Raw genomic sequence first — 26,986 nt, forward strand, 5'->3', positions numbered from 1 at the left:
GTGTTCGTCTGCTTCTTCGACTCGCTATCAGCATCGCGTGCCTCGTCATGGGGTAGGTCGTGCCGAAGCCGACAGCGTGCTCCGAGTTCAAGGTTGCCGCTCGCTATGTACCCTACCCGGGGTATATTGGATCTCCTCCGCTGTCCAATGGCCGTCGACGAGCACCGGGAATGCAAACATAGCCTCTCCGTTGATGTTTCCGTTCAAAACATGCTGACGTTTTCACGTTGAAACAGCCTGATGTCTCGGGGCTTTATGTGTGACGACGATTGCTATTTTCACTGCTACCAATTTGTTGGTTTCTGTAGAAAAAACGGATTGCTGGGTGTGCTCGCACTGTTGCACGTGCGAGAAATATGTTTACGTCACGGAGGAATTGTGTATTCCACGGGATTTCAAATGTTTTTTTTTATTAAGAAGAATTCACCTGAAAGACGTGAGAGAACCGAAGAAAACGTTCCGGTGTAAAGATTCTATCAACCCTGTCTAATCAAATAAATTTTCCTCGCAGAAATGCTGAAGTGCAATAAAATGAAACAAAGATGAAATTGCCTATCCGCGAAGTAACAATCTTATTGGCAATAAAAGTAACGAAACAGGTAAATACATCGTAAAATGCACGCTCAGAGGAACGCGAGGAATTTGTCGAGAACCGACGAGACGCAAGACTTCATGAAGTCATCGAGTAATCACGTTAATTTTCAACGGGTCGTGTGAAAAAAGTGCTTTCGAACCGGTCTTGTTGGTTCAAGGGCCAGCACGTTTATCTTCGACGGGGTAGCCCCAGTGTAAATAGTAGGCCCTGGATTGGATGACCCTGCAAGAAAATACGTCAAAGATCATACTTGACGCACCCCATCCGACACGACCTTCCCATAGCGCGATACATAAGCGTGCAGCCTCCAATCATGCTGCACTTACAGCTTCGTTGAAACTGCGTGCTCAGATCTTGTCGGATAACGTACAACACAGTTGTCTATTATACTTCCTGCATTCTCTTTGATTTAAAGTTAAATCTGAAAGAAAGACGATCGACGCAAAGATCAGAGATTCTCAAGTAAAAAAAGAAAAATATAATAATTCGGCCACGAGGGGATTAAATACACGAGTGAACGCCGCGGCAAGGATGCGACCAAAACGGGAAAGAAGCGCTCGATCGGTTCGAAGAAAATTAAAAGTGACCGCGACCGCAAAAGTCACGCTCGATCTCGCTCCAAGCATCCAAGAAACACGATTTTTTTGCCAGCTCGCCGCTGGCAAGAGCGGAGTTCTCGTGGTCCGTAGGAGCGGACACCGAGTCCAGGAGAAGGCTCCCACGATCGGGTCGGCGACTAGTCGCCTTCGTTCGAGCTCGAACGCATCCACGTAGCCTTGTAAGGATGCGGCCGGCATTAGCATCGGATGACAGAAATGGCTTTATAGTGGAAGCTCGCAAGATGAAGAAAGTCAATAATGACTGAGGACGATCAGCCTCGGTCTATTGCCGAGAATGCGTGCAGATCGAGCTCGATTACGGTGCGATCCAACAGATTTTATCGTAGCGACGATTGTTTGTTCGACAGGTGCACGTGCTCGATACATATTGTTCAAGTTATTGGTTCGTGTTATGATCGAATCTTTTGTAACTCTGATCGATGTATAAATTTCTGCGGATAAAGTTACCATATTTCTGGACATGATTCGACATGCCACGAAATATCTCCGAGGCCATAATTCTTCGCAGCACCCGTGTCCGCGATACTTTCGAAACACGTTCGAAGATCGGCTGGGCGCGATGTTCGCGTGCAAAAGTAACCGCAATCCAATTACGCCCTCGAATGATACACAAATTGCGTTTCGACTCGGTGGCCGGATCTTCTTGGAACAATTTACGTCGCGAGAATTATCCTCGGAATTACCCAACAGAGAGACACCATATGGTGGCTAATTAGGTTCACAGAAGTGTTTACAATTAACCATGTCGTGACGATTAATTGCTCCGCGGTAGAGGCGTTTTCAACTGTTCTTCTCGCGTGGGTGGCGATGTGACTCAAGAGCGTCGTCGTTCGTGCCTCGAATGCTCCTCATCTATCTTATTTTTTCCCTCGATACAGTCTGTCGTTTCTCTTTCTATTTTTTTCTTGTACAGAAGAGAAGACAATATTTAGAGCAATGCGTTGCATGACAAGTAAATGGCTCCTCGACTAGCCATAACAAAAACTTTATCGTATTTGCTATTTTCAGTCAAGCCTGATCTGAATTTCGATTAAAATCGTCTCGTACGTTGAACGTACATCCAATTTTCGAGCGGAACAAAGCACCGTGGATTCTTCGTAAGTCAGCGTGCCCAAGAATTCTAATAACGACAAGCGTCGCCCTTTCTTCGGCGAAACTCCTCCGACCCTGAGGAACGGGTCTCGACCACGCAAAGAGGAGCACACTTCAAGCCTTACCGGCTCCGAGAACCGTCTCTCCGGTAAACTTTCTTGCCGCTGCACCTCGGTGCACCCCATTTACGGAGCTTGCGAGATAGCGCACAATGCCAATTTATTAGTGGTGCCCCTTAGCCTCGCTTCAACGGGGGTCTTACGGTCTTGCGTCGCGCCCATAAAGGGATGTCTGGCATTATCGTTCGTGAGAAATGTCGGGACCGTGCACGGCTATCTCTCATGTCCGTTTCTCCTGACTTTCGAAAATTTCCCATTTTTTCTCCACGCCTTAGCTATATCGTTTAATCCATCAACATCCAAAACTGCACGCAAATCAAGAGATAGATGTACGATGCGCTGGATACACGGCTGCGAAACACGTATGCGTATCTCAGCGTGTGCTACTTAGCGTAACTAAGTCTTCATTGAAAATTCAAACGTGCAAAGAAATGCAGAACGCAAAAATGTCCAAAAGAAAGTTTAGACGGTCTCAACGATTCTGGCGCCGGCCTTTATTTATTTAGCGCCACGCAAGACGCCAGGAGCGTTAACGCAAGTTCATTACAATATTTAATGAGTGAAATATCTGTCGTGTTCCATTCCATTAGCAATGTCTATAATCGCGGAAATTTACATGAATATTCTGCAAATACATATGCGATTTCTATACGTAGACTGATAATTAGTTTGAGCTTTACCAATACGCTCGCGACTTATACTTCTTCCGCTAGTCTCCAGCAACAAGAACAAGGATTACGATCTCACGCGGACCCTTTGGAAGGCCAGTCGGTTGCAACGCGATAGAAATAAGTAGTAGCACCGGTAAACGATTGTAGAACGCTTATTGTTGGCGGCACGCGTGAAACGCTCGCGTGGAGCCGAGCGGACACGCGTATAAAGCAGCGTTTCGCAGCGTGTACATGCCACACGAGCAAAGGTGTCGCTCCCCGTGATTCTATCGCCGATACCAGCGTGACAAGAGATCTGTTTACGATACAACCTTTCTAGCTCTTTTGCCGACCCTTGTTTCCCCTCTTCTTCTTCTTCTTCTTTTTCATCTTCATCGTCTTCTTCTTCCACGTCGGACGAGCACGCGAATTGGAGTGTGAGGAACGTTTATCGTGAGTGGCGGTACTGCGTTCGAGACTCTTATTCGTATCAAGTCCGAGGCTATTTCAGGGTGTTTCAATTAAAATCGAGCTGGTACGATTTTTCAGGCGCAACACTCCTTTTACGTTTCAGATTACTCTCGAGTGGAGCTGGTAGCATTTTTTAATCGTAACTCTCGGCTGTTTTTATAATCTTAGTAATGATCTCGTGGAGTTATTCGCAAGAAAAGGAAGAATCGTGCAAATTTCATTTCACTGACCTCTATAACATTACACAACGAATTCTCAAAGAACATACTGTTCAAGAAAGTGAAGACTCGATTACAAACGTGACTTCGATATTCGAAGATTCGATATTAAATTTCGCATAAAAATTTGCGGAGATTTCCCAGTCGGGGCAACGCTTTCGCAATCTGGCAAATGGTGGGCTAAAAAAATGCAAATTACAATACCGTGGAGAAAGGACGAGTAACAGGGAGTGCGATGCAGCAAACCGCAAGATCTCGTAACCCTATATTCAACCAGAAATCCTGGTCGCCGTCGAAACTGACGTCTAGTCGACATGAGCCTCATAATCGGATTATGTCGTCTCGCGTTACCTTAAATCCATCTGCAATTAATACGTCCACCTTCTATTTTATATCGTAACACGATATCCTCCTAAGCCCGGTTGTTTCATGCTCGCGTATCTACGCGTACAGAGTGGATCGGGACATGGTAGCCAGTGATACGGCACACCCCATCAAAATAAGCTGTGCAACCACCTGTAAATCGTACGCAAGGGGTGGTCGTGGGATCGTTATCGTTCCTAACTAAGAATGCTGCGAATTCTAATAAGATCCTTAACAAGATAACTTGCTCGCCAGAAGACATTCACCCAATCAAACGACACGGGAATGTAATGAAAACCGTGTTCCAGAATACAACTTGTGTAAATGAACAGAATCAGCAAAATTTCCGATTAGTATTTAAATTGAGTACAATTTTATGTTACAAGTTTCTTCCTCTATTAGGTAAGCATGTAAAATTTTACCAGTCAAGTAATACAGTCAAGTCATCAAACTGCTTCCAGTCGTAGATTGATCGAATAAGGGGTGAATAATGTTGGAAACGATCGAGAAACTTGATCAAGCTCCAAATCACGATAAACACTCAAAACGAACCGAATTAAGGAACCAGTCGGGATGTTCATTACCCCGAGCGGTTAGTAGAGAGTTCCAGGAAGGCGAGCATAGACTTTTCGGAGACTACCTAGGTTCCCCGAGACGCGTTTATACGCGTCTGCCGTGAAATCCGCGAGGGGAAAATCGAGGAGCGGACTCCGCGCGGTCTGCCGCGGAGATTCCACGCCCTGGTCTCTTGCCAACGTGATCTTGGCTTGGACCTCGTTTCGCGATGGCACCATTGCCAAAACTAATTCGCGTGAACCGTGAACGTGAGCGGAGAGGTCCGAGCGTTAACAAGAAAGCCCCGATGCGCGCGTGTATGCCGGTGAAATTAGCTTCAACACGAGGAAGTGACCGCGTCTCGGTCCGATATAAACTTCCGCCGAATGGAAGACACCAAACGGCGAGTCCTATTTAGATTCATTAATCTTTGAGCGTCCCGGGTAATATTGGACCCTTTGAGCGAGCGCGCGGACCATGCAACCCGGGGGATTACGTAGTAATCTTCCGAAAATTGTCCGTCATTCATTTTAGTGTTAACGCTGAAACCAACGACGTTTTAATTAGACACGCTTATTTATATTACGAAGATCGAAACGACAAATAGTCGAGAGAGTATAAAGGACTGCAAAGAGGGGAGCGAAAATTCATCCTTTTTGGGTCCAGTTTTACAGCTCCTCGAAGCAAGTACAGCACTTTTTAATGAACAATAAAATCATTTAAAGATGTTTAATTACGTACTCGAGTCCATCTGAACAAGCAAACAAAGCCAAAAATCATCCTCGTTACAAAGTATACGAGGCAAGCTGAACGCAAAAAATTTAAAGGGCCATTTACGTTGCCAGTCAATTATCAATCGTGACAATGTCTAATTTATTGTACGTATTGTGTACGGCATAAAGGGGATGTACGGTCTTTCGAGATGTTCCACGTAGCCGCGGCTGCTCGTTAACAACTGAATCGCCTTCATCACCCGAGAAAGTCCGAAGAAACGTATTATCGCGGACTTTGGGTGGTCCAGGACCGTCGATTTTACGACTCGACTCGCTTTCACGACGACTCTGCGGTTCGAACGCAGTCCTCCTTCGTTACCAAACCCAAAGTCGATGAAAATGTCGATTTATCGACTATGTTTCCTGGCCTCTGTTTGCTAATTGCATTTCTTCTTGAAAACCTCTCATTTTGAATGTAATTGGCGACCAGGTGGAACTTTACGCACGATTCTTTTTGGTTCTTTTGCTGGATGAAATTGTGTAGTTCGTGGAATATCGAATTTTTCTGTATCAATTAACATATTCAAGGGCTATAAGTATCGAATCATGTTCAAGAAGTTCGACTTTTTCGCCACGCCTATTAACATGATTCGAAGTGTTTCAGGGGCTATTAATAATTCCAACTCCCATTGAGAACCGTACAAAAGTTATATATATAGTATCCCAGTGCTAACTTTGTTTCCTCGTTTCGACGTACTTGCATACAGTGAAACCTACTTGCATACGAACCCCGTTTCAAAACTGAGACTCGAATGAGCTCCTCTCGCTACTTCGAACCGTTACCTTTCCATAAACCACAAGCCAAACTTCTTGCCCAAGCGACCGCACCATAAAATCTCGAACACCTCTGCTAACTTTACTACCAGGCCATATTCTGACGAAAACTGCGTTACATATTTCGATTAACACACTCGCCACGAAATCTAATCGATCCTCGGCTCGGAATCAGCAGCGCAGGCGCAAAGGATCCTCCTCGAGGATCCGTGGGGGCTCTTACGGATCGTCAAGCCTTCGTGGTTTTTTTCCCTTTCGCTGTACAGCCTGGCTGGAGGAACCACGCCGCGAATACTTGTACGTACGATCGACTCGGTGCCGGAGGAGCCGAAAGTATGCAGGTACCGTGTACAACCTGCACGGGTAAATACCTGCTCCAGTATACCTGCGGTGCGACATAAGACCGCCTCCATAAACAGCCCCCTCTACGTACTTGCATTTATTCCTTCTCAGCCCTTGCTCTCTGAGCCGTAGCTCGCTGGCTCATCCCTGTAGCCTCGGATTACAGGGTAAATGAATAGTATCGTAGGCTCGCTAAGTCCATGTGTATGTATGGTTTCCAGGTATACACCGAGTTTGAAGTCTTCGTTCAAGGTTCAGTCTTGTACCATTAAATTTCAGTTAGTTTTTCTTATTTTTAATGTTGTGCGTCTCACGATGCGCTACGAAATCTCTGCTTATAGAATGTTTAGAGCTTCGCGTGCATATGCATTTCTCACCTCACTGGGCGAAAAAATTGAACGAACAAACCCCGACGTCTACATAAATTGTACGTGTATTGCTTAAGAGCCTCTGATGGTATTACCGGTGTTATTACAGCACGGTCGATAGGTCGGTCATTGGCGCCAAAAGGGTTAAATAAACCGTAAATAACAAACTTACACAACGCCACCTGGAACGGAGAAACTGGCCTGAAATCCAATCCCCCGTTCGCTGGCGCGCGAATTACGAGGCGGCGGGGTCGTTGGAAAACTGCATAACACGTCTGGCGGAGCACGGCGAGCGCCACGGCTCGATCGCCTCCGAGCGATTAAAGGGTGAAAGAAGCGGCGCGAACAGGTACCGGGCGTCAGGTGAAATAATCGCCTCGTGATGTCGCGACCACTCGTACCCCCCGCAGGCTCTCTCGTCGAATGCAATTATTCGATGCAACGGAACCGTTTAAGTTCAGTTCGCGTCGAGCGCACGTGCGCCACGGCGTTCTCTCCCTCGCGCGTCTCCGAGAGACTAGTTTAAAAATAACCAGAAGCTGTGCAGAGAGTGCGGTATGGGCTTAATTGCCGTGAAGTCGCCCCGTCGTGTATACGTGTGCAACGTAGCAGGAAGAGATCACGTTGAATATGCAAAGGAAACTACGGTCAATCCCGCCCTTTCACCCTTTAACCCGCAAGTTGAAAGGCCTCTCTGTTTAACCCTTAGGTGAAGGCCGAACCCGCCTCGAGGAATTTCTCACCCCCCACAGGGTGTTTTACGAGTATTTTTCCTATACATTAGATACACCTCGATTCGTTTCGAGTCAAAGTTGTGAGTTATTGAATCCCATTACGTGAGAAACGCGTATCCATTTGATTCCAGAAAACTAGCACGTACCGTATTCTCAAAGATGGCGGCCTTTCTAATCGACGCAAGTTCACGTCACATCTTAAGCATACGGCATCGCTCAAACAAGCTCTAGCTAGCACAGAGGCTACTCAATTACAGAGGACATTAACATCGAATCGTTTTCACTCGAACAAGTGGAAACTACTCGCTACTCCCACCGGCTGCATAGCAGCGGGTGCTGCATTTCCAAGCGCGGACCGTTCCACATAAACAATCCTAATATCCATTATAAATCAGCGCAGTCTCGAATTATATTTAGAGATGCAACGGCACGAGTAATATATATCCAACCGCGAAAAGTCCCCCTTTATCGCCGCCAGTACGTCTCCCCTGGAGCAGCCTTTCGGCTGGGCCACGGAACCGGGAGGTTCTCCATTGATTTATCGTCGACCCGTTCTCGCCCTCGATTTTCTCACATTTTCAGTCGCTGCGACTGGTCACGATGCCCGTTACCGTGCCCTGGTACCGGTCCCCGTGGGCTCTCTTTCCAGCCACGGTCCTCCTCGCGGTTGTAAAAACACCGTTGGGCTGCGGATGGGTGCCCCCAAGTGGGTGGCGGGTCATTTCCTTGGGAAACAACCCCTCTTCCACGGGTTATTACGGGAAGGAACGGCGCTCGTCGAACAGGAATTTACGGCGGCCTCGAACGCGCTAATTGGACAGCCGTTATGGTGGCCAGCTTCAGCTTCACGGTCGCTTTGAACTTTTACAACTGTCCGGACACCCGGACAAATTTTTGTGGACCTCGCGCCCGGGGCTAATTGAATCTGGCGTTGCTTCGAGTTCACTGCGCTTCGTTCAGATTGTGCTGGTTTGCCGCGCTCGGTTGTAACAATTTAGTGGATGTAATTAGGCTGTGCGTCGCTGACAGGCGTTTCAGGATCGTCGAGATCGCTACGAGAGTTTCGGCTCTCTACGCGGTCCAGGGAGGTCGTTGAACATTTATTACTGGGGTACTTGCAGCATTGCGTTTACGTGTGACGAATGACTTCGCGACGATATGGGAGACCTCGCTTCAAAGTAATAATCACTAACATTATCCTACAACTTCTCCTCTTGTCCTACAGTATTTGACGCGACCTTCGTTTTCATCTTTTTCTAATCTGTGTAGCATCTAATGTCAGACTGAAATGACTGCACGCGTATCAATTGGAATTGCGTGCAACCACTCTCAGCTGTATCCAGATAAATCGGTAAAGATTTGGAAACCACTGGGTTTCTGGACAGCCATTTTTGTTGGCCTCGCCAGGCGTAAACGGTGGGTCACTTCCTCTTCTGGTCGGTAAAGGTACGACAAGGGTCCACGGATAATATCGCGGGCTCTGAAATATCTTAATAACGAGTTCTGGCTCGGTTCGACTGCGGCTCGAGATAATAATTCACGCCGTGTGCTCGAGCGTGCACCGCCAAACGGCACGGGGATGGGAGGGATCAGGAAGGGAAGAACCGCGGGCACGAGGTGCAATGACAGGAGCACCAGCAGAAAATCGGGAACGAATGGGGAGAACAAGAAATGGAGTAAAAAGTAACGGCAGATCGCAGTAAGAGGTAAGATTTGTACCAGCTGGCGGGGTGAGAGGCGATATAAATTGAAGGAGAAAGGAGTGAGAAGAAAATGAGAAATAATAAAAGAGAAAGAAGCGAGTATGTCCGTAGGATAAAGTGCTAAGGAGTGAAAAGATTAACCGCATAATAAGGTCGCTGATTACTTCAAGAATAGAACGCTTAATCAAAATTGAAAAGACAAAAGTCAAGAAACAAACCAGAAATTACGCACATAAAACCGGACGAAACTCCAAGAATTCAGCCATCAAAAGACCGAAAGACGATTAAAATTTCAGAGCAATCAGGCCCAAACAAATGTAAAACAAAAAGCAAGCTATTAAAGAACAAACCGAGGAGAAACTAAGTAATAAAGAGGGTAGAAGAAGAATGAAAAGGGAGCAATAGGGGGAGAGTGAAGCTAAAGGCGTGAATGAGAACGGCGCTGAAAAAGAAGATAAGAGGTACAAAGTGAGTATAAAAGAAGGAAAGGGAAAAAAAGGAAAAGAAAGGGGGAGCAGCCAAAAGAAAGCAGGAAGAAAAGGTGCGGTTGGTTGCGGAGAATCACCTGTGCGCCCGGCTGAAAGAGCAAAAAGATGGCCGCCACGTCGCGGTGGTACGCGAGGGTTCAGTGCCGCGGCCTGTAATTATCGCCAGTGGCCGTGGGAATTGAATTACGAGGTAAATTCGTAACGTGCCACGGTGTCCGTGTGCCATGTGGAATCAAAGAACAGCGGCACAGCCTCTTAAAGAGTTTCGTGCGGTAAAAAGTCCATTCTGACTGATCGTCTGACACACTTTGATCGCGCGAGCTTTCCGTCCCAGGTGGAAGCACTTGCTTGTTATTAATGATCATCGGACTGGCGCAGGACGAAAAAAGCGTGCACTTTACTTTTTAATTCGCGGTATGCTTGGAAATTTTATGTGAACACGGCGAAGATGATTTATTTGAAACGCGTGACGCGAGGAGAATCGTGATTGAAAAATTAAGACCCCTTGTTTGTGGATGTTCTGTTCGATTATACATACACGATCCTAATCTTTCAAGTTCCAGCAAAAGGAGGCAAGAAACCTCTGGCAACAACAAAGATAATTACATCCATCGATCCACATCTTCCGCTTATGCATAGCGTGACACAGCAATTGTCCCCTCCACCGTTAAAACCGAAATTATCATTTAATCTTATAATATTTAATAAAAATTCTAATTCAAAACGAACTTGCTATGCAATTAAAATTCATAACCGCGAAGTCAAAGCAGGCTCCAGTCCCCCAAGGTACAAAACTCGATCCAGACACGGCACGTATGAGACCCGCGATCATGGGTCTCCGATAAGGGAGTTCCTCGCTCGTGTTACAGGCCGCATCACCCGGTCGAAAAACGAGCAAATCTGACCCGCTCGAGAAGCGATCTTCCCTACCCTACGGGGTATTATTTACGCGGCTCCGTCTTCCTCCATTCTCTTCTACCCATCCGAAGGAGATGATTCATTCAACGGTTCGAAGACGATCGGTCAGGTTCGAGGACCTTGAACGCGGGCCATCCAAAGGACCATGGTTCGACTCGTTAATCCGTGAACAATGAGAGATTTCGATGGCGTCCCGTCGACCCGTGTCGAGTGCCACTCGCTGCCTCTTTTCACTTGCGGCTCGACCCTACGCCCTCAAGGGTTACAGCTTCTCCATTCCACAGCCTGTGATCTAGTCTGTGCTTACGTACTTCTTTACACAGGGTGTCCCCACACACGTGTGCCGCCGTGAGGCTTCAGAAATTCAATTTCAAAATTCAATTTCAAGTACACCTAATAACCTAATAACCCATTGAATACCCAATTTCTTCGATGTTCGATAATTTCAATTTTTGTTCAACGTAATTCTTTGAAGAGATCAAGGAAGCTACAGAACAAATTTACACGGGACACCCTATAAATATACCCAGTCCCCGACGTCCCACTTTTCCATCGAGCGATACACCGATACGTCTGTCGCGTTTGTCGGGCTTTGAACTACTTGACAACGTGTAGTTGCCATTACGTTGTAGGAAACGGTATGGCAATAAGTTGGTATTATTATGGACGAATCTCCGAGCGCTGTTGAGTGTGCTTTTGTGGGTCAGTATGAGTCACTGCAATAAGGTATAATGTGGAAGGATCTTCTCTAAATTCGATCTGGGGCTAATTATATTGATTCAAACACGTAACCATATAATCTCTATATAATTAGAATTATATTCAAACAAAATAAAAACAAATGATATCAACGTTATGCAACATCCTATTATTAAAAAAAGCCTTATAAGGCTTGTTGAATCAAAATACCAATAACGTTAACAACACGATTACCAAATCCTTTTGATTTCGAAGGTAGTACAAATCCAATTAAGGTCAACAATCGTATATCTTTGGCGATTAACGTCACGTGGAAGTGTGCACTTAATAAATTCACCTGTTTATTATCGCAGCAAGGATTCTTAACATTTATCAGGGAATTAAAATGCAGACCACTTAATACCCCGTGACGAGAAAGAATGGACTTACGTAACGACATTAAAAATAAACGGCTCGTTCGTATCTGTCTAGCAATTGTACGATACGTTCCATCTTCGAAGCCATCTCCACGAGGATAATAGGTAGTCCGTCAGCCTGGCCATTTTAGGTAGGAACAAATTAATTTATTTCACTGGCCGTGCACGCGTGGGCGGCCGCAGGCTCTCCGATCCCACTGTGTGCCGTCATGCCAATCAGTAGCGCAAACAGAAGTTAAATTTAAAATGAGCCAGCGACTCGAGTGAAATGCACGGAATGCCTGACCGACTCCGCGAATATATTAAGCGTCGTTTATCGCCGCTTTTACTAAAGAAAACGGTGCCAGTGCGGTCAACGCCGATCTCAAGGGAGAGATACTAGTCACGCCTGGGAAACGGGTTAATGGTTCGCGTGGGACAAAAAAATACACGGAAGTGGGATCTAATTGGCAGGTTGGTGTGACAAAATGTACGATGCTGATAATTCTTTGGATGTTTAGAGAGTTGGTAAAAGTTTGCGTGAGAATTTTGGCAGGTTCTTTTTAGAGCCAGGACTATAATGGTGGGATTGTTTCTGTGCCACTGGAAGAGACTCGGTGCCTTCACACGTCGGTGACCGACGAAGTCACGAAATATAAATGTTTCATAAATTTGCTCGACGATTAACACTTCTACTTTCAACTCTAGAATAAACTTCTTCGTCTGTCTCTTACTTTCTTCGAATCGGCAGTGAAAAAAGGGAAATCTTAATAACAGTTAATTACAACCAATAACGCGTTATCGTTAATCCAACATTTAAACTAGTAATCTTTCGTACGCTTTCCGAGCCCCTTCGTTTCTCTTAATTACTCTAATTGGTAGTTTAATTGCTCCGACTAAAATGTTACGTCCGTGGCCCATGGACGATCGGCCAATCAGACGAAGAACAGTCGATGATAATCGCGACGTTCGCGAAACACAATGATGGAACGTCGAATTCGACGTTGGCTCGCGACCAGACGTAAGAGAAAACGATCAAGAACAAACGACCGCCGCTCGTAAAATTAATAAGCGCAATGAACGTTAACGAGGACTATAAATATGGCCGCCGCTGCCTGCTTATCCGCCGATTAGCATAATCACTCCTGATACCCGTGGACCGTAATTTAAAAATATCTCGATGAACCTCGGCTCGAGCACGGCCACTTTATAAAGGGTCTGACAGGGTCTACGGGGCCGAGCTCCAAGGTTCGACGGTTCGATGATATATGGCGGCTCACCTTCTTCGTGGCGTACCTTTTAATATTTAATACGCGTACGGTTTGCGACGCGGAAGATGCAATTTATTTCACGGTTACACGATCGAGATATGGATTGAAATTCCCAACTGGTTATCGCAGAATCATCACTGTTCAGACTCTCGGAATTTTTCTACCGAACCACTATTCCTAATGAGTGAAAGCGAAGAAGTAAGACAGCCGTGCGCGCAGATCAACTCAAACGTCGAACGTTTCCGATGGAAATCGTTACCCTCCCTTAAAATTACCTCAGCCGCATTGTTCGACGAAAACCAACAGGCGCATACTTTCGCCTTTCCTCTTTCCGCGTTCTAACCACCGAGAGAGGCTACAGAAAAAGGGGCCGCATAGCTCGTTAAAACGTTTTTCGCCAGCGCCGCCCGCAATTTGCTCAGGGGTCCTGCTCCTCGGGTCCACCCAATGGCTCTCTGCATGCGAAATTCCGAGAAAGGGGCCAGAAAGTATCCTCGGTTCTCTCTCCTCTATTCTCTCGCATCCTATCCGTCTATCTTCGTTCGCCTTGCCTTGTGGCGCTCGCGTAATCGCTGTCGTGCCCTCCTCACACGGCTCTCTCTCCTTTTCCCGGCGTTTCCGTTCTTTTCTGACCCCCTTTCGCCAGAACTCCCTTTTCACCCGACTGTGGTCGCCGCCGCCGCCACCGCGGATCGTGGGGGACGCATAAATTCGTGCCGGAGCCGGGCACAATGCGAGAAACGAGGCCTAACGAGCGGGAAAAAGCGACTTTACGATTTTTCGGTTGGGACAAGAGGGACCACCACTCCTCACCCTGGTCGAGCGCAACACGGCCCTTTAATGGCGACGTAATGTAGGGCCATTTCAGTTTCGCCCGGAGAAAGCCGCGGAAGGGACGAGGAAGGATAAATCGTTTAGAATGCCGACCTCTTTTTGAATAATGAAACACGCTTTTCTCACGGTAGCATTCAGAGCGTGCTCCGCGTATACCTTGGCATTGTTTTTCCTTCCTGGCTTTTTAGACGGGTTTTGGTAAGCGAGCTTGTTTTGTGTTTTATTGATGCAAAGAATGGGAGCGAAGGGGAGCGAGAGGGCTTTAATTGGAGCACGTAGAGTTGTGCCTGTTATGCTGACTTTCTGAGAATTATAAACGAAGCTGTTAGTTCAATAGTGATTTAACATGATTTTAAGCAAACTTCAAACGTAGATGTCGAGTGTAGAGTTTACAAACAAATTTTTAGAGTTTGTAAGAATTCTATTATTACCTGTTTAAGATCCAAAACGATAGTCACGTACTCGTACTGGTCGCCACTGGCGAGGGTCGGACTTTGCCACCATTTTCCAGGACTCGAGTCCAGTATGTTGGTAACGTTATGTCTCTTGCCAGGATCGGGGCTCCTGGCGTCGCAGACCGCACATCTGGACGACTCGGACGGTTTGCAGAAGGTTTCTGGCCCTTCTTCGCCGCAGGTCGCGTTTACGAAAATGTCCGCCTTCGTGGCCACGTTGAAGGTTGACGGGAAAAGACCGCTGTTCTTCAAACTCTTGCTCATTCCATACAGCGCGGATTGACCTAAAAAAAAGAGAAGTACGTTAGACGAAAATAGAAAGTAAGTTAAAAAAAACGAAGGAAATCGAAGTAACAGATATAATATGAAAGTGAAAATTCTTATTACCTGACTCTAACGTTAAACGTGTTATATTTTATCACCTCTTTGATTATAAGTGCGTGGAAGGCTATCGTGCAATTTTTATTTCAATCGTAAAGGACTCACTGTAAGACAGTCAGCGATTCTCACGAGGATTCCAAGTCCTCGCGCTTCGACCATAAAAAATTCCCACTTATCATAAAACGTTTCCCGACACGCAATAAAATAATAATCCAGCACAATTTACAGCTTGTGTAATTTCTTCTCTACATAGATAGCTGACATTTCGGATGTCTGCCTCGCGATTCTTACGCTCGATCGAGCAAAAATTTCCAGTCGTCAAACATTTGCGATACGCAATAAAATAACAATCCAGTACAATTTACAGCTTTTATCAACCCTGATCAACGTGGCTCGACGTTAACTATTATTTTCGCCACGTCTACGAGGCGAACAAAACTAGCCACCCTTAAAAAAAAATTCATCGCACTCTGGTGGTACGCATACCAGCCAGGGTCAATACACTCGTGAATTGCCCTTTGGCGCCAGCGAGCGTAAAACTTCGCGAGACGAGAAACGGAAACTTGCTGCGCGAAACGGCGCTAAAGGAAAATCCTCTGCGCGGTGGCAGCGGCGGTGTTAGAGAGCTACGTCGTAATTTTCTCGGGATACGGACTATCGACAGGTTTTGACAGAGCTCGCAGCACGGAACCAGTCGCACACGCGCAAACAAGTAGAGACGCGGAGAGATGCAACGCCGTGGAGAACGGCTACGTGAACAGGTCCACCGGTATCCCGGCCACCCTGGCCACCTGAACAGGTTAAACGCGCGTAATCGACACGCGATTGCCTGTGCCGTGTCAGGGGAACGTGACGAGCGATCGCCGCCTCGAATAATCGACGATGAGATAACAGCTACTTTACGTGAACTTTAGATAGCTAGTCGAACACTTCGCTAACTAAGAGGATGCTTTTAGAGACAATGATCTAGGCTCTGCGTGGTGTATAATATTCTGCTGTAGGATTAAGCTTGCACCTATAGTAAATCTTATTGTACTCCCATGGGCACACCTCCTCCTCAATTTCTTTTACGTGCTAATGAGAAGAAAGGAAGATCGAAGATCGTAGATTACTCTATCGTATCGATGAGTCAACACCAGTGGAACCGCAATTTTTATTTTTAATATTTCGGTAATAAAAACTGTATTAACATACTGATGACGTTTTCACATCAGAATGAAACCACACACGATGCAATTTGGATTTATCGGCGTCTGATAAACCGCAAGTGATCCAAATTACATCGTGTTTGGCCTTGTTTTTACCAGCCGACATTTGGATAAAATTTTCGCAAATTAAATTCAATTAAATTTAAATTAACGTTGCCTCATCGACACGCAGGCTTTTATCTCACGCAACTCTCGAAAAAGCCGCCAGCGCCATTACGTTACACGCTCGAGTGGATCGGAGTAAGGGGGTAATTCTGTTGCAATTAACATGGTTCTCGTATACCACAACCATCGGGAATTCGTTGTGCATCTACAACGTTTCCCTTCAAGATCCTGTAGATCCTCCTCCTCGCATAAGAGAAATCACGCGACACGAGAGATCTTTGAACAACGACAGCCATTTGATTTATCGTGTACACCCACGAATCCCGCGTTATTCCTCTCTAAACTTAGCCAGGGAGCGTTCTCTGATATCAGATGAGAGAGAGAAAGGGGATTTTTGCGGTTAACTGGTTAATGATTCTGCCGGGTGTAAATTATGCGGCGGGTACCGTGTATCGACGGGATCGTGTGGTGAGAAGGAATCGGAGAGGGAAACCAGTCGCTTTGAGATGCAAATGCGCCGTTTCTGAAGCTACCCGCCGGGGAATGTGCGAATCGTAAGCCGCGTCTTTTAGGATTCGCGAAATCCGGAACTACTTTGTACGTACATACGAGGTACAAAGTGGAAAATGTCGGTGATTAATATCTCTCGCGTTTCGAGCAATAGAGATGTAAATAGTTATTAATGCGTTTTATTACCGCGTACGCGTGGTCCTCCTTTTCGTTTCTGCGATGATGGATTGTTGTTCATTCATTTACAGCGGGACGGGGAAGAAATCTTAACAAGGATACAGCTCGTAATTAATGTTACAGAATGTACAATTTGTAATGCAATTTGTCAATTGTCAGTAAAAATGAAAAGTTCTTAATCGATTGCGTTTTAATGATCAACTGGTAACTTATTCGAAACGAAATGAAAGGGGAATTTTAACAAGACGATAGCAATAATTCAATGTTAATAAGTGCGCAATTTGCAATCCTATTTGTCAATTATTAATAAAAATAACAATTTCTCAAATATATTACGTAAAGCGTTTGATGCAAGACCATTCTAACATATTTCTTATTATCTTCTAGTTCACTTTTGTACCTCATTTGAACGTAAAAAGCACCGTTTTATAACATCTATCTCTATGCTAACAAGCACGCATTAGAACCAACTCACACACCTACAAAAATCAACCGAAAGAAAAATAATCTGATACAGGTATCTCAAAACATTCCACGCCCCTATCAGCACTTCGTTCGCAAACGAGTGTCACGTATACGTATCTCGATCCACAACATATCTCAATCATGTCCTCGCGGATTCAACCCGCTAATAAGCACGCGTACCGCTGATTCATCGGAGGCAGTCACGCGGTTCAACGATTTCGATCGGACGCTTGATTTCCTGGTGTCGTTTCGTCAACGGGAGTTGCGCCTACGTTCGATACTTCCCACTCGTGCTCGATCTTATCCGAAGAGGATAGTTAGTCACCACCCCTGACGGAATTCTTGAACAACCGTCGTCCCCACAGAGAAACGATCCTGGTGCATCAGGAAGAAAACGTGGCTGTAGCCATCGCTACCATCTATGATCCACCGATCTCGATTGTAGTTGAGCGTGTCCCGCCTGTTTCGACCCGTTATCGATTCTGGTGCGCCTTTCATCGAACGGTAGGTATTAATCGCGATCACTGATCGAATCAATCACTGTGCTTTTGAGTAGTTTAATGAAAATCTACAATATCGCGTGGTTTCTCATTGGTTATGACAGCTCGACGTATATAGAACTCCCGTCGATGAAAATGCAATGAACGCGTGGTGCGATAAATTCTACAAATTTTCTGGAGTACGTAACATTCTATATTCCTCACAGTTCTAAATAGAAAGAAATAATCGGCTAGCCAAAAAAATCTCAAAGTTTGCCCTATTTATACACTCTCTTTCACCATCTAATTCATCCATCACGAAAACATACGCCCCACTTTCCAACGTCAGGATGAAAATTCCCTTCCAACCTGTCATTCCAGACGCGGCACACGCTTCTCGTCAAAGCGAACCACCTTCGTGGCCTAAAATTACGACTCGACTCGGTACATGTCCGTCCTATAATAAGAATCCACGAGCAGCGAAAAAGTCACCCCTTCGTTACCAATGAGTAATCCGCCCCTCCCACTGATCCTCCCGTCCAGTCGCGAAAAGAACCAGACCGAACAGCTCCGCGCGCGGATCGGGCGCGTGCACAAAAGCTTCCAGAAAAGGAGCAGACCCGTGGTAGCTGCATTGTGTTGTGTCTCGCCGGCGAAACTGGCCTGTTTCGCTCCCTTTCTACCGGCCGTGGCAGCGCGCCCCGAACTTAGGCCCGCCACAGAGTGACTGATGACGACAGAAATAACCCTGCTGTTCCATCTTTCCGCCGGCGCACGTGTCCACGTTCGTGAGCGAGCCTACGCAACGCGGCGGCGGCGGCCAACACGACGGGAACAGGAGGAGAAGTGCGTGTATTGGCCAGACCGCGTGATTTGCATGAGAGACCGGAGAACGGTGACGCGGAGGATGCCGATGGACGCTCGAAACACGCGACGGACAGACACCGGTCCCGGTGGATTCCATTTAAGGGTGGGTTTCGCGTACCGCGTTTCCTTTACCACGTTCAAACCATCCAAGCCATGGTTTCGATGGAATCACGTGTGATCGATATCTAACTTTTTTTGCAGCCAAAAGTTCCAGATAATTGCATTGTGCTTTCAACGAGCTGACTCACTGAATGATTCTTTTTGGTGAACTTGAGTTCGTGTATCGACATTTGGAGGCTCTGCGACGTATAATAAATGATTTGACGCGATAGGTTTTTAATAGACAATTGAGAGATTAATAGGCATTCACGAATGTCTAATTTGAAAATTAAGTGTGCGTATAAAGTACGAATGGACTGGATAGTTTATGGAGTTGCCATTAACGATATTGAGATAGCTTACGCGTATAATTGCAGGTAAAATATCGTTCAATTAGCATAAAAACGAGCGGGAGAGTTGCACTTTTGTGATTCTGATTAACTACTAAAAGGCAGTGACAATAAGACGTAATTGTATATCCCATGCAGCTGTAGCGTGTATTATAAGGTAGTAGCACGTGTATAGAATTTTCTCTGATTCATTGTCCAATTGTGCATACGAAAGGTGTAATCGGATTTGTTCGGCGAGGACGTAATTCATAATAGAAATTGACGTCGATGCAGCGTGAGAGCGAGTTTTGCGATACATTTGAAACTGAATGAAAATTCTTACAATACACGTGGTGTTCGTGAAATTTCGTCCAACTAAACCATCAAAGAACAAGTATCTAAAAACACATATCTATCAATTTTTATAGAAAGCGATAGATTTCATACAAAAGTAGACTAATTGTCCAATTTGATTTTGCGCAAATTAATTTGATTCAATCACTGCAAATAAAATCATCGATCTCTACTAAAATACTTGCCAACCTGTACTCGTACAATCTGCATATCTGCCAATTACTGTGCCGTACAAATTTATTCATTTACTTAATAAAAATCCTGCCTGCAGGAAGGATATTCAAAAGAAGAAAATGTGACTCATCCTTAATATCTCTATTCGTGCATAATATGAATACGTAATCTATGCACGACTACTGCCAACATTGCAGGTAGTCACGATCATCACATTAAGGCGCGAATAAACTTGTTCAACTAGTTATTAAACCATTGGGGCCGCCGCTACCGAACAATGTTTTCAATGCATGAAAACTTCGAGTTGTTGGACAAGCTCTCTTAACCATGTTACACGTCAAGCAAGTTATTTTTAATGGGTTCACAAATATGCGAAATGTTGACCCTTCCTACCAGATCGTTACCTATTCCAATAGTGACATTTGCATGATGATGCGTAGTCGGGACAATGACAGTATCAATATGTCGGATCATATTAGCTATTGTTGCTATTTTTATATTTATTTACTAGTAGAACGATCTACTAGCATTTCGTCTGAAAAAAATTAAAACTACATTCCTACCGTTTCCTGTACGTTTACACATATCTCTTGCCTTCAATTTTCATTCAATGCAACATTGTTATACAACTAGTTTGAAACTAAATACACTTTCTGTGAACACCGGGTATATGGCTGCAATATTGTGAACAGTTATGATGAGCAAATTAAAGTGTAATTAAACCTGTCTAACAGGTTGCTAAGAGCTACGGAACATTGTGTACATAGTATTAATATGTTGTGTTAAATGATTAAGACTGCCAATCATTTAGATAAACTACTGTTCTACATTATACGTTGGAATTATTCGTTCAGTAATCAACTCTTTCTAACGTTTACCGATATATTACAATTTTATGAAATTTATTTGCTATTTATGAATTCGCCAAAAGCAATCATGACACATCCAACTGAAAATTTTATCGTCACATGCCCATTTTTTTAAAGTCACTTTTAAAATTGAATTTGTGGAACAAATCAAGCTATTTCTTCTGACGTATAGTCTCGAAATAAAAAGGATAACACTAGATTATTCCGTGGGAGGCCATAAATTCGCGCGGATTACGAAATCGGTTTATTTCCATCGAAAGTGGCGCCGCGATGACATCAAGCCTCATGATTTCGGTGCTATGAATTACACCACGGGTCGCGATGGACTGAATCATCAAAAATGCTAATGACACTAAAGTATAGTCGCGTACACGGGTGTAGGCTAGGAGATCGAGGGTACTATGACTCATGTTTACGGTTCGTTTAACTGCTTACGAGCTCATTGTCCTATGAGAAATTGTTCTATTCATGATCGCAATAATCGCGTACGGCCAACATAAACAAGGATAAATATACTTGGTTACTTCATGAATGTTTCTGTTTTACACTGTAATACCGCTGACAAACCGAAAATAGAGAAAAATTAACTAGAAACACAATCGTTCGAACTTGAGCAACAAAATTCTAATCTCAAGTGAATCTCTTATGCAAGTTCAAAATAGGAAAAGGAAAAATGGACTCGATCGGGTGGAGAAAGATCCTACCAACGTCCCCAGCAGAATTAAAAATATTAGCTTCAGAAGATGTTCAAGTACCTCTCAAGAATGCTCCGAAACCTGTCAGAGGCCCAAGTCCCACGATTTATGACCTGCTAAATGAGCAAAGCCAAAGCTGGAGACGAAACTTTCCAAAACTTCACCGCCCACTTACTTTTCCAAGCAGCCCTCTAGCATATACAAGAGGGAAAAAAGGGGAGAAACTGTCGAGATTCTCGAAGGGTCTATCTCGAAGGGGAAGCCACTTTTTCGTGTCCACGATAACGTGTTTACAAAATATCCTGCGGAGGTTTGGCCCACATGCTGATGGGCCACGAATGGCCTCGCACGGTGGTCCTTATGACTAATGGGCCAGTGTGCCCGTGGCTTGTTCCATTCGTGTTCTACCGTTCAGAGCCTCGTCTCCTAAAGAAGTAGAACCGTAGTAGCGAGCAAACGGGGGAAAAAAGTAACAACTGGAGTCGCTGACCGAAGCGATCGAAATTCATGGACTCCTGACGTAATCTCGCGTCGTCCGAGGTTTGGCTGCCGGAACGTGTCTCAAAGAATGAAGACGCTGAGGAAGTTGGTGTTTATCCATTAAGTTATCGTACCTAGAGGGTAGAGCCGCAGGCTACGCTGTTATCACGTCACGTGCGTTCGAACGACGTCTAGCTAGTCTTGGCTACCAGGGATGATGAACGCATGGATGTTATCGCGTTTATGCTGTTTTACTCTCTTCCGTTGGTTTCTCAGTGATATCGACTCGAGACATTGGAGCTTGGGACTGGTTGCATGTCAGGTATGAGAAATTTACTCGTGTTGCGCGTCGTCATTAGACTGTGGATTTTGAGTCGACGTATGCTCTTGCAGAAAATAATACTTAAGTCTGAATAATGAACCGAAATTACTTACTTAACGTATTCTTCCAACGATTACTTATTTTTAAAACATCCCTTTACACTTTTGTTCGTATGATTTCTCAGCGATCCATGTTCCTAATCAATCTTCTTCCAATTGTCACGAGCATTTCTCCAGTTTTTAAAACGCGCAACCCACTCCCAGTGCCATTTAAACTAGAATACAATCGGCGACACAAAGGAGAGGTAACTTTCACAACTGTCCTTTGATTGGGCAGCGGATCAATGAGAGAATAAATCAATGGAAACAACTCTCCACCGTTCGATGATAGAGCTCGGCCAACGCGGAAAAGAAAAACGGCATCGCAGACGATGTTGCAATGGCGGTAATCGCTCGTAAATAATGCGATAAATCACGGGCAAACGGCATCGTCGGGCAACACGCTTCCGCATAAGGATATGCCCCGCGAGCCGAGGCAGAACGATACTTTATTGTTTCGTTATACTATACACGTCATCCCTAGCCACCGTAAAACCCACTCGCCTTTTAACTACCGCCGCTCCCATGCAATCGTATGAATGAAACTCATGAACGACCGGACAGGGATGTGCGTAAGTCAACACGTGAACCCGTTTTGTCGGTCTGCGATAATCTCAAGTCCATGGCATATAAATCATCGACGAAGGAAATAAGTGTTGGCTGAAAGAAACAGCGAATGGAACGACAAACCTATTTCTGGCACTGTCTTACGCTTCGAGTGGAAAAATCTTCCGTATCCTGTATCCCAATCGTGGCAAACAGAGGACTAAACATCAAACGCTCCATCGCAAATTGGGTTTCCCCAATTCTGCAACCATGCCAATGCAGAGGCACGTTACGAGCCTGTACTTGCATACGTTCGTGTTATTCACACTCAAGATTCCGCGATCGATTAGATAAGCATGAAAAGTGTTCGTTCGGACGTCCGAGATAGTTGGTATGTCGTTGCCGGCGCCATTGTCTGCTAATTAACATAGCAGACAGCTGTGGGCAGGCGTGCACACGCGTTCAACGCGTATAAAGACAGCGTTTTGAGACGCGCGCGGACTACGCCTCGTTTGGAATTTACGGACGCGCGACACTCACGCCGCGGAATCGCGTTTACGAGAGAATTGCGTTTTCATTGACGCCGCTCATTCAAGAGGCCTTTGCGTTTACGGGCGAATGAAACGCGTTTCGCAACAGGCGCTAGGCCGCGCGGTTCGACGCAGCGGCGACGTGAGCGGTGTACAACGGCGAATTATTTATGTATTTCGGCTCAGAAACGACCGGAGGCGGTTACGTAGGCACCGACCACCGAGAGAATAGATCGTTGTTTAATGGCACTTTTTAACAGCCATGTTTCGGTTTATGTCTTTTTAATGCGGCGAAATATGGGGGCTGGATATGATGTACGGCGTCGCGCGCGTTATACGAGAGAATTGGAAAGGGGATAATTAAATTGAGCACGCTGTTTCTTCTGTGAACTGGATACTTGCAAAACCGACAAGATTGTAGGTTTTAAACACGTACCTATCAATTATATCATTTTGATCAGACCTAACATCCATGAACTAAACTTAATAAATAAATTTTGGAATTCTAATGGGATAAATATTTAGGTAATTGACAAATATGAATACAAATGTCTTTTACATTGCCCGACAGATGCCAACAAGATTAACCAGATGGAGAGATTGCTTCCAGAATAGGAAGTATCAATTGTAACTAACAAGATGTTATGCACTCTTTTATTATCACAATAACATGATGTTTATCGTCCGAGGAATTTTAAAATTAGCGGGGAAAAAGGATGTACTATAAAAATGACTATTATCCTAACTTTCACTTTGTCAACCCCTAGCGATGAAGTTACAAGTCAGAAACTCGGTCTGAACATTCTACGCTTTCCATTATTGTAATAGGGACCATTCAATGTAAATGTACGAAACGAATGCTGGTGTTGATTAGTAACCAATTGACCGAACAACAAAACTTTAAGTTTTGTATGATAATCATTGCTTTATGAAACTACAAAAAGAACCTAATTGCACTGTATTACAATATCAGTGGTATAAATATCTTTCATTAGCAAGAGACTAAATTTTTACTAAAATTTTGTAGAAAATTCAATACAATGTTTACTGCATTTTTAAGACAATTTTGTATAATATGCTACCAATGTAGGTCGACTATGAAAAAATTATAATAAAATACTTAGAATCGATTCCAATATTCTCTACTGTAATAAAAACCTAGGAAACATGCGTCTTTCATATTTCCTAATCACGACGAATCTCGCTTCTACAAGCAGCATGATCTACAAAGTTTTTCTCGATGATTCTTAAGCAATGACTGTGAGATCACCGCCACGAGTGGCTCGTTTTTACAACCCAGTCTATTGGCAGTGAAAAGAAGCGGTCGCGACCACTCGAGACTGACAAAGTCAATTTCCTGCATTCAAAGTGGCCAGAGCCTGCATACTGTCATCGAGGCAGCTCGAAACGCTTTTGTACGCGGTGTCGTGTTAATGCGCCCCGGTGTTTATTAAAGGTAATTTGTCAGCGTAAGTGTATACACATGTCGCGTATCCCAGCTTCTGAGCTTTCGTACGATATCGATACGTTGCGTGCTCCGTTATTACCATAACAATTTAAAGTAATAACATCGTGCGTTCGCTATGGAAATGCCACAGAAGGTATATTTAACGGGGCATTTTCTTCGTGGAAAAAGACACACGTTCCCATGTTTCAGGATAAAGGGTGAAATTAAGACGAAAATCTGAACAAATTACTACTTTCAGGTACGATATATTTTACTGAATGGAAATCCCATTTTTTATACGAACGCTTGATACCTCATAACATAGAAAAAGATTTTAGAACTATGATTAAAACTAAAACAAAACCAAACAAATGTAATCGACCTCTTAATTTCAGAAGAACACCTTTCTTCGCACCATCACGCGTACTAAATAAAAAACTGAACCCGTCGACCCTCCAATTACGCAACAACGTTTCTACACCAACTAATCACCGCATCTCCACCTGACCTCATGAGTTCTCGAAAACCTGAAATAAAACCCTTGGGCAATAACCTATGGCTCCATCCTTCCGACACAGCTTCCTCCCAGCAACTGTTACACACGAGCAGGCCTCTTCATCAACGATAGCCCCGTTTCACCGTGCACGCACCATGGAATTTATCCTAATTAAATCATTAAAATATCGCGGCACCTTTTCCCTGGTCGCGAGTGGGCAATCATCGCCATCAATATCGCCATCAAAGGTTCCTACTGCGATATATGATTATTTATATACGGGTTCCAGCGCAGTGGCGCTGATTTACGCGCTTGAACGGGATCCTGGCGCGTCCTCCGCGCCGCGAGAAATCGATTACCACGGCCTGGAAGTCGTATAAGTGGCGTCCCGCGGTGAATATCGGGCCGAAAATGAAAAGCTGTCCGTGAGGAATAATTAATGCCGGTCAGTCGACGGACCGTTCGTTCGATTAATCAGCCTCGCTCACCGCAAGATTAACGAGGCGCAATATTAATGGTCACGGCCGTTTCTAGCGGCTGCTCGAAAATACAAGGGGCCCCGATGAACCGACGCGACGGACTCATCGATGTCGGTCACTACCGTCAAGAATCGCTTCCTATCTGTAATCTTTAAATATCTACGACACAGATTCTCCTACAATAACTTTTTTTTTACATCCATGGGAGGATATACGGTTCGAAATATTCTAAATTTTCCATGCCTCCATGGAAAGAATATTTTATACAGAAACAGGTCGTACAACTTTATCTGGACAAATAAAAAAAAAAAGATCAAAAAACAAAACTGAATCTACGGTAATCGCATTCCACGGGTAATGAAATACGTGCACCGTGTGACAATCACCCTGTGATCACTTTTCACTCGGCTGCTGTGCTCGCTTGCGTGAAATCAAACTATAATCAAACACGATACGAGAAATGGGATTCTGTTTTTTCCCGATAAGTGTTTCTCAAGCTGATAAATTAAACAGCCGTAGATTTTTCTATGAGAAAATTGCTTTTGGCAGTGATAAGCGTAATGGCCTCTTAAGAGTCCATAAGAGTTCCAAGGAGACCTCGATAGTCACACTTCTAATTATATGGGGCATGAAATAGTCTACTATGATTAATTTGTGCATTAAACCCTGCACTCTATCGTCAATATTATCCATACATTATACGGATACATAATTCTCTTTGGATATTTCTACGTATTTTATCATACAACAATACTATCGCGGAAAACGCTTGTCTATTATCCGTTAAACAAACAAATTACAACCGCTATCTGATTTCCATGCTCTCAGCTACCTCCATTAGAAATACACGTGTTCGTAATTCAAACAGCCAACACACCCAGCAGTTCCACGAAAATGTTCTGAATAATTGAGCTATGCACACAACTCGTAATTGTATCCAACAGCGATTACATTCTTTCGATCTACCCGATCGGCATGCGCCACTTCATTCAAGCGGGCAGGAACGCGATCGTTCGCGCACACCCCGATTATTAATCACCCCGCCGTTTTGTTCGACGACTGTTTTAATTCAATTCGTGCGGGCCGTGACACGTTAATATTTCAGACGACGAGGCAGACAGATTGATCCGCGGATACGGATCTCGATTCGGTGTGTATCATTTCACTCCGATTGCATAACGCGAACCGGACCTCACGCGTTGCAGAATCATGAATGGAACTTGGGGGATTGCGCACACCTGTACGAACGAGCTTCGAATAAAAATGGTATCCCGTTCCGAAGTAAACAAATTATCCTATCGAAATGTTTGCACAAAAAAATCCTAGCATTTATATCTGATTTTTCCTTGTATTAAACTATTTCATAGCTGTAATTTCACCACGTTAACCCTTTAAATTTGGAAAATTTTGTGGCTTTTGTATCCACAATGTACAACGTC

The 26,986-nt window shown here is 44.6% G+C and overlaps 1 protein-coding gene across 1 annotated transcript in view; it reads right to left on the reverse strand.

Moving 5' to 3' along the window:
• Window positions 1-26,986, reverse strand: part of Wb (wing blister) — a 135,219-nt gene that overhangs the window by 91,815 nt on the left and 16,418 nt on the right. Inside the window, exon 2 of the mRNA XM_076895824.1 lies at window positions 14,414-14,721. Within this exon, the coding sequence (XP_076751939.1) occupies window positions 14,414-14,721 (308 nt within the window). The remainder of the gene's footprint in view (window positions 1-14,413; window positions 14,722-26,986) is intronic.

Source organism: Xylocopa sonorina, chromosome 5 (assembly GCF_050948175.1).
Source record: "Xylocopa sonorina isolate GNS202 chromosome 5, iyXylSono1_principal, whole genome shotgun sequence".
Lineage (NCBI taxonomy): Eukaryota > Metazoa > Arthropoda > Insecta > Hymenoptera > Apidae > Xylocopa > Xylocopa sonorina.